This window comes from Drosophila serrata, unplaced genomic scaffold (genome assembly GCF_035046125.1).
Source record: "Drosophila serrata isolate PLE 108 unplaced genomic scaffold, ASM3504612v1 contig_360, whole genome shotgun sequence".
NCBI lineage: Eukaryota > Metazoa > Arthropoda > Insecta > Diptera > Drosophilidae > Drosophila > Drosophila serrata.
The window spans coordinates 1,070,513-1,085,590 of record NW_028257258.1 but is presented as its reverse complement, the minus strand read 5'-3'; the positions used below and the strand labels follow the sequence as shown (position 1 = coordinate 1,085,590).

At 44.7% G+C, this 15,078-nt stretch overlaps 1 protein-coding gene across 2 annotated transcripts; it reads right to left on the bottom strand.

Annotated features, from left to right (window-relative positions):
* Window positions 1-225: 225 nt before the first annotated feature.
* On the bottom strand, window positions 226-13,740 carry LOC110191867 (uncharacterized). 2 transcript variants are annotated; one of them, XM_020962847.2, is made up of 5 exons: window positions 13,674-13,740; window positions 3,258-3,351; window positions 2,049-3,198; window positions 1,764-1,973; window positions 226-1,686 (listed from the first exon to the last, which is right to left on the bottom strand). In XM_020962847.2, the coding sequence occupies exons 1-5, from the start codon at window positions 13,738-13,740 to the stop codon at window positions 226-228; spliced, it is 2,982 nt and encodes a 993-aa protein (XP_020818506.2). The 2 variants fall into 2 exon arrangements, with proteins under 2 accessions (XP_020818506.2, XP_020818507.2); XM_020962848.2 differs by having other exon boundaries at window positions 226-1,683.
* Window positions 13,741-15,078: the final 1,338 nt, after the last annotated feature.

Sequence of the window (15,078 nt, the reverse complement as noted above, 5' to 3'; positions counted from 1 at the left end):
CTACTAGGGATTCAAATGGTGTGCTGGGAGAATGCTAGGCCTACCAACTAACCAATGTTCATGTGGGGGGTCTCAGGTAATTACAATTACATTAACGATTAAGTGGTATAATAAATAACTATAATTAGCATACACATAGATCCGGTGCTCCGCTCTATGTCATGTGTAATCAAATGCATAATCGTCTGTCCGGGATGCTCGGGCGGCACCCGCTGCTCCTTGGGATCACTCGGCGTTCTTGATCTCGCTGAGGCTGCGGCAGGCTTCTCGCTCCCGTTCCCGTTCCCTCTCTCTCTCCCGCTCCCGCTGCTCCTCCTCCAGCTTCAGGACCTTGCTCTTTAGCCCGCAGAGTATCTCTGCCGTGGCTATGTTCTTGATGGTGCTCAGGTCCAGATGGGGGCTATGATTGTTGTTGTTGTCGTCGCTGTTGCAGTTGTTGCCGCCGTGATCCGACTCCGCCGGCGACTGCTCCTGCTCCTGTTGCTGCTGCTGCTGCTGCTGCTGCTCTAGACTCCGATTGATCGCACTGAGCAACTTGTGCTTGCCCAGAGCCAAGGCCAGGCCATTGCTGGCATCAACGTCGCTGCCCGGCTTGCTGTTGTTGTTGTTCGAGTCCGTTTCCATGTCCGTGTCCATGCCGCGATTGTTATTGTTGTCGTCATACTTCCTCTCGTACCCGGCCAGCTCCTCGTCATGCCCATTGTTATTCTCCGCCGGCAGATCGAGCTCCACTTCGCGCTTGATCAGCTGAATGTCCGGCGTCGGAGTGGGCGTTGCGGGTGTGGGCGTGGCAGTGGGTGTGGGTGTAGCAGTGGGACTTTGGGGGCGGGCCCGGCTGCCATTGGCATTGGGGGTCTGCACCAGATTAAGTGCCTCCTCGTCGTCGTCATCGTTGTTATTGCTGCTGCCGCTGTTGTGGCCACCAGAATGCGGACTGCTGCCGCTGGCACTGCCTCCGTTGTTCGAGTTGCTGTTGGCGTTGCTGTTGGTCAGGTGATGGCTCTCCACCAGGCGGATCTTGAAGCTGTTGTTGTGCGTGGACATTGGCGGCGGTGGCGGCGTCTGCGGCACAATCGTTGTGATAATCGGCTCCATAATGTTGTCCTGGGCGTGGCTGTGGTTGTTGTTCAGGGCGTCGTCGTTCTGCTCGGCACTCGGATATCGCTCTCGCTCCATCTCCTTCATTCGCTTCTCGCCGCCCAGATCCGTGTTGTAGTGCATCAGGATCTTGCGCTTGGCCAGATACTTGTGCTGCTTGCGGGCCGAGTCCAGCATCTTCTTGCTGTTCGCCTGCAGGATGGCGAACGAGTTGCTCTCCGCCTCCGACAGGTTGAGTCCGTTGCTATTGCTTCCTAGATGATTGTAGTTGTTGCTGCTGCTGTTGTTGTTGTTGTTCCTGTTGAGATTCTTCATGAAGGTCTCGGCCAGTGTGGCCTTCGACTTGATGTGGTCACGGAATCCGGCATAGTTGCCGCTACCGCCTCCGCTGGACAGAGGAGTTGGGCATCGATTGGGCCCGTTGAGGGAAGGCGACGGCGAGGGCTGTGGCGGAGGCGGTCCGCCTGCATAGCCAGCGGCATGTCCACTGGTGATGTTGACGCTGTGCGTTCCGCGCTCATAGCGACACTCGGTGCCATCGCTCTCGTGCGGCGAGCTAATGTCGCTGGCATCGCTGTCCAGGTTCTTCTGCAAATGGAAGTCAAGGTGGGATTCAGTATGGGATATAATTTATTATTTAAACAAGTTGTCCTGCGATCACCTACCTCTGTGTGCAGCCCCTTGATCTTCATGGCCTCGGCCACCTTGAGGAAGACGGGCAGATCCTCGTACTTGACGTTCACCTGGCCGCTGTACATAAAGTCCAGCAGGCCGGCCATGTGGCTGGCCTCCACGTCGGCCATCAGCAGGATCGGATGACTCGATGGATTCTCCAGGAATATCTGCTGGAAGTAGGGACTGCAGACGGACAGAACCTGTAACGATAAGGAAAAGAGAAGAAAGCGCTTGGCATGAGTAAGGGAGTTCTCGGCGGTGATCCGCTAGTTTACCAGTTTGTGGGCCTTGAATATCTTGCCACCGGCTGCTATGGTCACGTCCACCATCTTCTCGTCCTTCTGCAGGGAGTGGAAGCCGCGGCACATGTTGCCGTGGAAGTTGTTCCACGACAGCAGGTACTGGTCGATCGTGTTGGGGTCGGTGTAGGGCTGCTGTTGCTTGTGGGGCTGCTGCTGGTGCTGCTGGTGAAGCTGCTGCTGGGCGGCCTGGTGCTGGGTGGCCGTGATGTGGATCTGTTGCGCCGTTGTGGGCGGAGAGCTGGGGCGCGGCGTGGGCGGTTGGTGGGGATGAGCGAGCTGATGATGGTGCTGCTGTTGCTGTTGCTGCTGCTGCTGCTGTTGCTGTTGCTGCTGTTGCTGTTGCTGCTGCTGTTGTTGCAAATGCTGCTGCAGATGTTGCTGCTGCTGCTGAAGCATGTGCTGTTGCTGCTGTTGGAGGGCATGCTGCAAGCCCGGCGGCGTCGACGAGGACGAAAGACGGTGCGGATGCGAATGCGGATGCGGCGAGAGAGCCGGCTGGTGGCCCAAGAAGCGCTGCTGGTGCTGCTGGGCCTGTTGGTGCTGCTGCTGCTGCTGTTGCTGCTGCTGGCGCGCATGCTGCTTGATCTTGACCATATTCTCCTGCTGCTCCTGGCGCAACAGCTCCTGCTTGATCTTGTACTGCTGCATGGACAGATCATCCACGCTCTTGGACAGCTTGCCCATGTCGCTGTTGCTGTTGAACTTGCTGTTGGACAGCATCGGCTTCAGATCGTACTTGTAGTCACCGCTTCCTCCGCTGGCGGCGGCGGCTAGCTTCCGTTCTGCGGCCAAAGCGGCACGCTCCTTCTGCCTGCGGATCAGCTCGTCCATGTCCATGTAGGCGCCGCTGGTGGCTGCTGCGATGGCCGAGGCAATGATTGGATCATCCTCGAAGACACTGTCGTCCAGGGTCTCCTTGAGAGTCTTTGTGGACGAAAAGAGACGCAGCGAGGGATCGTTCACCTGGTCGCTGAAATACACATCCATCAGGGTGAAGAAGGGCCACTCGCGCCTCTTGGGCTCCTCGGACATCTTGATTGCCTTGTACTCCTGCAGCAGGTTGTTCCACTTTTTGATGATCTTTGACAGCGGCAACGGCACATTGAGCTCCCGCTCCACCACGCTGTAAAGTAGATATCGAGGGTAAGGGTTATGCAAATCGACAAGGGAATCGTTACTTACGCCCAGGCATATTTGGAGGCATTCCTTTTCCCCGTGAAAAGCGGCGACAGTTCCGCCCGGAGTCTGATCAGAGATTTGACTTTTTCCGCCTCCCCTGCAAAGGAAACAAGATGAAAGGAGGGATGTGAGCAAGAGGGCGTTGGGTAAGAATGGTTAGATGGCCGGGGCATTGATCCCAGCTGAGAGGCGGCCACTTTCCTTCAACTACCAAATGCGATTCAAGTTTAAGACCTCTGGCCATAACGGCATCGAATTATAGAAAACTGCAGCGGGTTTCAATGAACCCGAGAGTCTGGAGTAATCACTGCAATCATCTGACAGCGGATCGGCATCGATGGCTCGATGGCTCGATGGCTGTTCGGCCATTTGCGACTGCATCTGTGTCTGCCTGCCTGCCTGCCTGCCTGCTTGGTTAATTGCTATAACGAATCTAGCCACTTTTACTTAGCCCCCAAAAGACCAAAAATCGAAGCGGGAGCCAAAGCCACTGCCAAAAACGAGGCAGCCACCGCTCTTGGCTGGAAGCCACATACCCCTGTTCCTGCCCCTGCCTCATGTCCTATGTCCCATGTCCATTTCCAGTTGGAGTTGCAGATGCGCAGCACCGACAAGTGATCGCTGGAATGGCTGCCTCTGCTGGTTACATGGCCAGCACAAACACATCAAGTATACGCCACATACAACGCCAGTACGTACGTTCATACATATACTCAACGCTGGCCATAATGACTGAAAACTATTCAACGTTGAAGAATTCATTAGCAGATTTCACTTTCGCTCATGACGAAGCCGTTCGCGTTCGCGTTTGCGTTCGCCTTCGCTTATTTCTCCTCCATCGTCTTTCTTTATTTATTTACCGTAATTTCTACTCGTTCACTTTTTTAGCTTTCGGCTTTCAAGTGTTCGTCGTCACTCGGGCTTTTGGTACTCGGATCTTGGTATTTCTTTGAACGTTTCTTGACTTTGGCTGCGACGGCTTTGGATTTCTGGTTTGCCACTGCGTCCAAGAAGTCGCGCAGGCGCTTGGTGCCTTTGGTGGCCGTGGGCTCTCGACTTGATTTTCCCCCAGAGAAAATTGTTTGGTCGGCGAAGCCGGATCTAAGGAAAAGCTCGCTCGATGGCGGCTGCTTTGATTTTGGCTGCTGGGAGCAGCATCCACAAAAGTTTCGACTCTCGATTCTGTTGACTGCACAGAGGGAAAAAACTTGATTTTCAGTGATTACAAAGAAAGGCTACTGAGAATATAGCTTAACAACTTATTAAATTAACTTATTCCAGTTTAAGAGTTAATTAAAAGTTCGTTCTTTTAATTTCACAAATCTTATATTTATACCCTTGCAGGGTGTTTTAATTTTAGTCAGAAGCTTGCTATGATGTGAATCATATATATTCTTGATCAGAATCATTAGCCGAATCGATTAAGCCATGTCCGGGCAAAATCTAAGATTTCGAACATTTTTCGAAAATTTGAAAAAATGATAAGGGGTTACATCATTAAAATTGTCAAAAATTGGCCAAAAATTCAATTTTCTTAAATTTTAAATTGAGTATGCAGATTTATTAACCTCATAAAAACTAGCATAGGAAAGCTTTCCGAATTGAAATTAATTCATTTTTGCCTGAGTTATGAGAATTTTAAAATTTGAATTTTCCAAATAATTTTCATATCAAAATAATCTATTTAAACAATGAGAATATTTTAATCTTAGCTATGACTGATTCCGGATTTGATCTTTTATTTTATTTTGAAACTTCAAGGGTAGATAAACTCCGGCTTCTTAAAGTTAGTTTCGTATGGGGTTTATTCTAATATCTGAGGATATATTCCATCTAAGCAATAGCTTACTTTACTATTTCTGCGATATGCTTAAACCCTCTAATATTAGGAAAATCAAAGGGAAACCTATTGAACTTATTCCAAGTGCATTGACTTTAACTTTAACTATATTACTCTCGATACGATGGCAAGAATGCCCTCTTGTCCGTGCTATGCATTTCGGTACTTTCTAATTTTTTGTGTGGAGTCGAACCTCTGGTGGTCGCCCGGGGTGTGCATTCATGAAACTCTATTAGTCAGTCGCTGGTTTGGTCTATGTCAAGGCAAGGGCCTTAGATCGCCATCGGTGGCTGTGGCTGATGGTTGAGCAATTCCCAAGCCCCCATTCGATTCGTTTAATGGTTTAGCAGCAGCACCAGTGCCTCGCAATAACCTAGCCCAACCCAACTCGTTCGTTAAAAAATCTCCGAGTCAGAGACGAAAAACGGCGTAAAAAAAAGATTTCTGGCAAATACTCGTAAATAAACATAACAAGTTGAAAAATTCGCAGGCGTTCGCTGCTTGCAAAACAACCTCAACCTTCTGCGCTGCTCTACGCGCTTGATCGTGACACGCTCAAGTTCCACGATCCACCGCTCCCACCGCCATTCCCCCCTCACAATGGGTCTCCCCTGTTTCCCCTGGAGGGGCGAAAGGGGCAAGGGGCACAGTGCTTATGGCTCACAAAAAAGTTTCACTTTCTTTGCAGCAAGTTTTGTGCGTTGCCCCGGGTGTGTGTGTGCTACTCCAGAGACAGAGACACACACTTATATGGCCTTTGGGGGCTTACTTCTCGCTTCTCTCTCTCTCGGTTTCTACTTTCCGTTTGCGCCCTTTTATGTAACCCAAATCCTCGGATGCTGATGCTGATGCTGATGCTGTGGTCGCTTCTTGTCTCAGACAAGGCAATCCAATTCGCTTGCCAGCACCAGTCAAGCGGCAGCTGAAGCAGCTGAAGCATCTGTAGCTGAAGCGAAGAAACAACGTTTACCGTTAGTTTCTCTTTTGGCCTATATTTGGCCCAAAGCCAAAGCCAAGACGAAGAGTCAAAGCCGAGGCTACGAGCCGAGTCTTCTCGCCCGCCGTTGGTTCTTTATCTGCCGCTCTCCATCACTATTACCATCACCATCGCCAGCATTTCCATCGTCGTCTTTGTTGGCCGTGCCTTCAAGTACTTCCGTTTGGAGCACTTTCGTGGGTCGAGAACCGGTTCTGTTACTCGGAAATGCAGGCCTATCGCATCCAGAGATACTCTATATATTGCTTATAGACTTGATTTTTAACAGGTAAAATAGCTGTTTGAGTTTGAGAGAAGAGTATTCCCAATATAAAAAATATCAAGAAGGAATGAAAAGCCTTGAACTTTGATCATTCATAACTAAGCCAAAAATGCATTAAATTCAATTCGGAAATCGGTCCAATGCTAGTTTTTATTAGCTTATCAAATCTGCATACTCAATTCAACATTTCCAAGAATTAAATTTTATGTAAATTTTTAACAATTTTAATGATGTAACCCCTTATCGTTTTTTCAAAAAATCGGAAAAATTTAAAAATTTTATTTTTCGTCCGGAGATGGTTCAATCGACGCGGCTATTGATGTTGATCAAGAATATATATGATTTATAGGGTCATGATTACTTCACAAAATATTAAAAAAAAAATCGATTTTTTGCCAATTTTTGACATAAGGGATAAGTTTATCATAATTTTTTTTTTACCCATTTCTTTAGTACATTTTATTTTTAAGTTATTTAATTCTTTATATTTTTTATTTATTTATTTATTATTTTTTTTTCCCCCATTTCTTTAGTACATTTTATTCTTAAGTTATTTAATTCTTTATAAAATATGAAATGCAAACCCATTTAAATAAGATTAGAAAGCAAATGTAAGTTCTATAATAATATATTATAATAGGTTATTTAATAATATTAGTGATCCAAAGAAATTTAAAAGTAACAAAATAAAGGTGTTATTACTTTTTAGTTTAAATTATTAGGGAATTCAGAACCTAGACATTCTTTTCAGTGTACCATTTGTATGGGTCTTAAGTCTTTTGTTTTCTTTTTCGGGGGGTATCTTTAGGTTTCTTTCGATTTCGGGCATGTTTGGAGGTCCAATCACGTTGCCTTTATAATTGGCTGCCACTTCGAACTGGGATTTTTATTGCCACGGACTATGGCTACTTAGAATGGCCATTCGCGTGTCCGTCTGTCCGGATAGTTGGTAAGCTTCTTTTGGGCCGGTTCCATTGTGCGGAGCCGCGTTCGCTTCGTTTCGCTTGCTTTCTTTTTGCCACGCTTATTTGGCTTCCTGCACTTTTCTTTTTCTTTCACCAAACCAAGCAAGAAACTTCGACAACGACACAACGACTACAACGACTACTATGACTACTACGACTACGGGGCACCACCGTCACCGGCTCAGAAGAAAGAAATGTGAAGGCGATGGTAAAGTTTTCTTCTTGCCTAATTCTTTGTTTGTTTGATTAAACGTGGAATTGTTAACCGTGACGTTTCGTTTTTTTATATTTCTTCTCCCCAACAATCTACTCTTTGCGTGAGAATTTCTAATTGGGTCAGGATTTGGATACTTCTCTCTCCATTCTCCATTCTCTATTCTCCACTCTCTGCTTGTTCGCTATTCTATATTCTCTGAGCTCCAGCCGATGCAATCCGGAATTAATGAAGCATTTGACGTGCCCTACTCCCGATAGCCACACTGAAAGTGATAGGACCGAAGAATGGAACTGGATGGGATTAATGGTATGGCATTCTACACCAGATCGATCTGCGATAAGGTCTGTCGTGCGACACTGATTGATTGCTGGAATTGAATTGACCTGATACGATGATCCTATTCAGATGCCAGATGCCAAACAGAGTACAGATTCCATTTTCAGCTTTTTAAAATTAGCTTGGCTTTCGCTGATCCATTGTGATGTTCCTCACCCTGAACTCTGAAAATGGCAGGCACTTGAGAAATGCATATACCATTTTTCCACTCCAAAGATGAGATGCCACGGCGAATGCAAAGAATTCGCATGAGACTGAACTTGGGCAAAAGCCGCTGTAACCAGACTCCCAATTCGAATCTGCGACTCCGATGAAATTGTAGCCGACCATGATGCGGATTTTCATCGGTTGCCTTGCTGTTGCTATTTGCTGTTGCAGTTCGGGTTTCTTCTGGGGGTCTGCATTTCTTTTGGTGTTTTCACTCTGCACGCCATGACCACAGCGACTAGCGGCGATAATGCGCATACGCCCCGTGTGCCAGGCACACTTACCGTGTAAGTCATCGACCAGCAGCGAGTGGCATTTAATTCTTGGCTTTTACTTTCTCCCAACTGATGCACAAATGAGTCTGGCGATAACCGATAGGGGAACGGTAAAAGAAACACTCTTGTTTGTTATGATTTTTCCTAGAAGAAAGTCAGAGACAGGCAAACAGCACACACAGATAGGAGATATAGATACAGAGAGAGGGAGAGACAAAACTCCAAAGTTGCTAATGGGCTGGAAAAAGCGGGAAAGCCTCGGATGATATAAACCGAAATTGACGGTACGAAGCCACTTGTTGCGGGGAATTTTCTTTCTTTCCATCGCCAGCGGGCTTTTCTCTTTGTGCTTTCTGCTTTTCCATTTTGCACTCTGCTGCTGCAGCAGTTGCAGCAGTTGAATGTACGCTAACCAACTGTGGAAATTCCGCACTACATATAATCATGACCAACAACATCATCATCGGCATTTGCGATCGTCATTGCAATTATCATTATCCTCGACATCGTCAGAAGTAATTTAGGAAAAATATTTTTTATGCGCTCGCTCCGTGCATTTCTCTCTGGCGTTTGTTGCTTTGGGAAAATTTTAACTTGACTTGGCTTCGGTTTCGGCTTTGGCTTCGTCTCTGACTCTGGCTTTTGGTTTTAGCTTCGTAGAAGTCGATTTTCGTGGCTGCTGCAATCTCATTGTTTTGGCGAGAAGGTTTATGAACTTTTACAAAAGTAATTCCTCTCCTTGCCTGGCCTCTTGCCTGTTGTATGTATCTTTTGGAAAGTGCAACTCGGCGGATGAGTGATTTCTGAGAGCAATCATTTACATTTTGCATTTGGCATTTTCTTTTTAAATTTTCTAGGTATGATTTAACGCCTGGCTAATGAGTGGAAGCAATGGGAAACTCACTTTTGCTTTCAGCAACAGTCACATTAATATTCTTATCAAGAAGCTAATACTCTCTATATATCTCTGGCCGATTTCGGTGCGTTCGCACGATTCGTCGACTCAACTCCGCTCAGCACAGTCGCCAGCCAGTTGCGGCTGAAAACTTTCACTTTGCGCTGTCAGAAGCGGCATAAAGAAAGAAAATGAAAAAAAAGAAAGAAAGAAAGAAAAAATCACAGCTACAAAGCCGTAAACCCAAAGCTCTAATGTTAATGTAAATAGCGGTAAGAGCCAAGCAGCACACATACGCACAGAGTTACGTGCTGCAGATACTTTGCTTCAGATACTGAAACAAAGCCCCAGTGAAAAAACCCAAACTCGAAGCCGAAAGAAATATTATTCAAACAGCAAAATCATTTATTAAAACTATTGTTGATGTTGGCGAACTTCAGCTGTATATGCCAAGAAATAAAAATCGAATTAAATTTTGGCATCTTACATAAAAACTTAACCTTCCCCACACACGAACGCCAAAAATGTTTATTTGTTTGTCTGCTGGTTTTTTTTTTCGCCCAATTTAGTTGTTATTCGCCGTTTCTTGATCGTTCCAGCGATGTCCATTGCAATTATCCACTCCAAAATGGAGATGACTTGTGGTTGTCCGTGCAAGTCGCGTTAGTAACGCTGCGAAATTAGTTTGGTAACTTTCTATTGAGAGCCCAAGAGCTCCCCGATCTCTTCGATCTGTTTCTGTTCGATCTTACCCCGGGAAGCCATTACTCATCCGCACTGATTGGACATCGCTCGGCATCTTCACTTTCTGGGTCACTTCTTCCACCTATTATTCAATTCCAGCAAAAATCGGCAAAAGGTGCCAGCCATAGCCATTACCACTGGGACCCCAGTTGAATTGAAGCGGACCTAAAGTGAAAGTTCTAATAAAGTAGCGCCCCGACTCCACCGTGAGATATGCAACCGAGCATGTGGAGGGCCGCGTCCGCTGTTGTGGTAGTCCGGATCGCTCCGGAGGAAAGTAAGATGCGAAAAAAAGAAACAGCCAATGAATGTGCGGATGGAGGGTGTAATAAATAGCCTCTTTCTTCAGCTCAGAGTTTTCTGTTCGTGCGAAACACAAATGCTTCATTTATATTTCTTCTTTCTTTTTCTTTTATTATTTGCCAAACAATAGTGTCTGTGGCTGGTTTGATTCTACCGCGCTGTTAATTTCGAATTAATTGCAACGCCAGCGGAGAAATGTATATATTCCGCTTTTTCGATCAATCATTGTGGCTCTATATTTGGGAAACCGCTGGGCAGATCGCCATGGATCGGTTGCCAGGCGGCAATTGCATAAAGCATATTTTGCTCGAAGCTTCCTGGGCTTTCCCAGCAGCAGCACTTCTGCTCAAACGGATGGCCAATTAAGCGGCTAGTAAGCCATGGTGCAAGCATTATAAAAGAATTAATTAATAAGCAATTGCATAATCGGCAACGCTTCGTGTCGGACTAGGAAGAGAGTTTAGTGTAGCATACGCAGGCTGAGAGCCGTAGAAAGCCACAAAATAAGACCTGATAGCATCGCACTGAGGCCGGTTTTCACTTTTCACAAGATACATATGTATGTACATATGTATGCAGAAGTGGCTAATGACATTGGGCCACTCTGATCTGATGCTACCGATGGTTATCGCCAGTAACTTTCCTAACACTTCCAGCCGGAATGACAAGATACAGGTTGCATAATGACATACGAAACGAAAAACGAAAAATAGAAAACGAAAAGCAAAGCAAAGAAATATCAAAGAGACAGAAACAGAAACTATAAAGAAATTGATGTATGTCGGTGGCCAAAATAATTTGTAGCGGTTTATCATCCAACGGTATTGTTGAGCAACCTTCCACCACTTCAACAGCAACTCCAAACTCCACAATCCACAATCCCCCAATCCCCAATCCACTCCAACGCTCTCGGCTCGCCAACGCCAGGCGAACATTTAAACTATTTTCTTGTTATGTACTTCAACAGCATTTTTTGGCATCGATTTTTGTTACTTTTTTTCTGATTTCTGACATCGGGCAGAAAACCCGATGAGTCATTCTAGATAATTGCGCGTGCCAGCCAACCAACCAGTCAGTCAGTCAGTCAGCAATGGTAAATATTTATGAAACTAACTATTAATAAGCGTGGACGAAAATCGAAAAACGAAAACGAAATTGAGCCCTACACCCATATCGCGTATACGCCGCATGGGCCACCCCAATGGGACCACTTTGGGTTCCAGAGAGATCCACACGCGTCGCGCAGGAACTGTTGCAATCATTTGGTTTTGGCCTGGCCGTCTGCAAACCCAGCTGGGACATTGAACTCGAAATGCGAACCTGCCCAGCCGAGTTTGTAAACAAACCTCGGTTATGTAAGCGCTTAATTATAATGGAAATGAAATGAAAATGCCAAAACGACAAAAAAACAGAAACTGGGATTGGGTTGGTATTGTCGCTGTTGCTGTTATTGTTGCTCTTACGGTTTCTCGAAACTGTTGTAAACAACATTGAAGGCTAAACTTGTGCACCCGGATAAAAATAATAGGTTCCAGAAGTATAAATTGTAAATATGCAAAGTATGTGTAATTTCGGGAATACCTGAGGTTGATTTTACCTTTAGTTTGACTGAGTCTTGCATATTACAATGCAAATAAAACGAGTACATATATACTCCTTTCCTGGGTACTACAATCTCAGTCAAAAGCTTAAAACGCAGTGAAGGACTCATTTCCGACCCTATAAATCATATATTTTCTTAATCAGCATTAAAAACTAAATCGATCTAGCTATGTCTGGTAAAAAAATAAATTTTTAAAATGTTTTCGAAATTTTAAAATTTTATAAAATTTTATATCATTAAAATTGTTAAAAATTGGCAAAAAATCGGTTTTTCTTAAATATTACGTGAAGGAATCATTTCCGACCCTATAAATCATATATATTCTTGATCAGCACCAATAGCCGCGTCAATTTAGCCATCTCCGGACGAAAAATACAATTTTGAAATTTCTTCGTTTTTTTGAAAAAACGATAAGGGGTTACATCATTAAAATTGTCAAAAATTGGCAAAAAATTGAATTTTTAGAAATGTTAAATTAAGTATGCAGATTTGTAAACCTGATGAAAACTAACATTGGAACGCTTTCCGAATTGAAATTAATGAATTTTTAACTTAGTTATGATCGATTTAAAGTTGTAATTTCAAAGGCACTGGCAAGGGTGTACAAACTTCGCCTTATGAAAGTTACCATCCTTTCTTTTTTAATAATATATTAACTAATATGTTTATGAATTCACTTTTGTAGGTACTCTTAAACATATTTTTATTCAAAATTACATTTTTAAGAAAAAGTTGCACAGTTGCTTTCTAAAATAATCTTTTGATGGATCCTTTAGGAAATATTTAATTTGTAATAAGTAATTAATTCTACAAAGCTTAGTTTTTGAACAAAACTATTTTATTATTAACTTACTTTCAGAGAAACTATACTGTACTATCAGCCCAACAATAAGTATTTTCCCAGTGTGCCTTTAAGTAAGATTTTTTCCAGGTGTAGGGATTTGTATTTCTGGTTTTGCGATCAAATTCATTTGCATGGCAATGAAGTGTGCCAGAAACTGGGTCAACTTATGACAGGACTCAAAGTCAGGGCAACGCCATTCATCTGGGCGGAGATGTGACCGGTGAGCAACAAGTAGAGTTTTGCCTGGCGGCCGAGGAGAAATTAATGAACGATCCCAAAAGGAAACATAAATTCTGCTCCCGAAAAAGGGATCTTTGTGGTAGAAGTGGCAGCGACGCTGGCCGAGGCAGAAGCGAAGCAGAAGCAGCGACCGCGACTGCGACAGAGTCAACGAGAAAGAAAAACGAAGAAACGAAGCAACAACTTTCACCTATTAATATTCGTGTCGTAGCAGCGGCAGAAGCGAGCTGCCAAAGCTAAAGCTAAAGCCAAGCCAAGACAGAGACAGCAACAAAGACAGAGAGAGAGAGAGAGACAGAGTGAGATACAGATACATCCATGGAGAGTCAGAGTCAGATACAGATACTGTAGAAGCAGAAGAAACCTCTGCTAGTCAGTGGCGATGCTCGGCAAAAGCCACACCGCCTCAGCACTGGGCAACTCCAAGACCAAACTGGCTGCAGCTCCAACTCCAACTCCAACTCCAAGTCCAACTCCAAGCACCCCTTCCTCGGGAAACTTTCTATAAAAAAGTCGTTTGTGCTTTTTGTTTTGAAAATTTCTTTCTTGCTGTGCAGGTTTATTTGTTTGTTGCTTTCGCTGTGCATTCTGCAGTTTTAGGGGCTTTTAATCAGGCGTACCCCCAAGTTTTCTTACAATTAAAGGTAGGTCTAGAAATAGTATAGCATATAGTTCCTTCTGGTTAACTTACAACAATATCTGGTCGAGTATTGACAATTCGCATTGACTGTGGGTGTCATAATCTCGTTGGCAGCCATATCCAAATCCAAATGGTCTATTGCTGTTAGCGTATATTCCAATTCCGCTTGCTGGTATCCTTAAAGGCTTTGATCTAAGCTTTTCTTAGTTTATTTACTTGTTGATAATCCAATGGGGCACAAAAACAATTTGAATTTCTTCGATAGTTTCTCTCTCTCTTAAGGCTTATTTGGCTAACTGGAATTGCCTGGTTTTCATTGTACCAATATATCAATATTTGTCATTCAAGAGGCACTCACGCACACGGAGACCGAATGAGACTCACACCGCAAAACTCACTTTCACTTTTGCGTTTTGATATGCGCAGAACACAAGACAGTTAATGAAAAACGGTTTCGAAACTCAGAGGTCCGGTCTGGAGAATTTCGGGGGAGAAAGGAGGGAGGCGGGGGGATAGAGAAACTCAGATTCCAATCACAAAGTCAATGAGAGTCAACATTTTGATGGGCTTTACGTAGCCAGATGATGATGACGCTGGATTATGCAGGGATAATACATGGTTTTTAAGGCACTGCTTTTTGCACTTTCTGGTCACTTCTTGTGGAGTCTATATATTATATTTTATGAATAGTTTTATTGGGGAGACGCGACTGCTGTGGCACGGTTGAGAGTACTCTGGCTGGGTTGATGGGGCGATGATATTCTTGCGCGCCGAACGGAGGAACGTAACGTCTGCCTCGAAACGCGGTAGACGTCTGTGCGGCAGCGCGCAGTGAAACCAGCGCTTATCCTCAAAGATCGCTAAGAAATTTCATGCCATTCCATTTCGTTTCGTTTCTCTGCAGCAGCAGCAGCAGCAGCACCAGCGACGCTTTCGCTTGCCACACACACACATAAACAGAGAGACACACACACACACACAAGCTTGTTGTAAGCTCGGTTCTGTGGCTCAGCAGTGCTTTTACCATTTCTTTCGCTCTCACCAACACACACACACACACACAGTCGCAGGTTGCTCCCAGCAAGTTTGGTTCTTCGTTGAAGTCTTTTGTTTTGGTCTTCAGTTTGCACGGCCATGTGCGCTCCGTTCGTAGTGGCTTTGAGTAAGAGTTTCGCCTTGGGAGCGCACTCACACACACACACACACAGACTATGCTTAATTATATTTACAGTTTACGTCGTTTCATTTCCAATACGTTCCCCCAAAAACGACTTTTATAACTTTAACTTTCATCGCTGCCTTCTAAGACCCGCTGCGGGTTTTCAGCTTTTTCCACCGCCTCTTTCTTTCCCGTTTCTTCGACTGCTACTGCAAATTACAACTTTCGTCTATTTTTGTCAAGATTTTTTTTTATATAATTATATAATTTAAACTGTTTTTTTTGTTGTTGTAGTGG

Coding starts and splice junctions, on each gene's coding strand:
- LOC110191867 (XM_020962847.2), bottom strand. CDS start 13,740: ATGGCTGCCAACGAGATTATGACACCCACAGTCAATGCGAATTGTCAA. Junction 3,199..3,257: donor GCCTCCAAATATGCCTGGGC/GTAAGTAACGAT, acceptor TCTACTTTACAG/CGTGGTGGAGCGGGAGCTCA. Junction 1,974..2,048: donor TATTCAAGGCCCACAAACTG/GTAAACTAGCGG, acceptor TTATCGTTACAG/GTTCTGTCCGTCTGCAGTCC.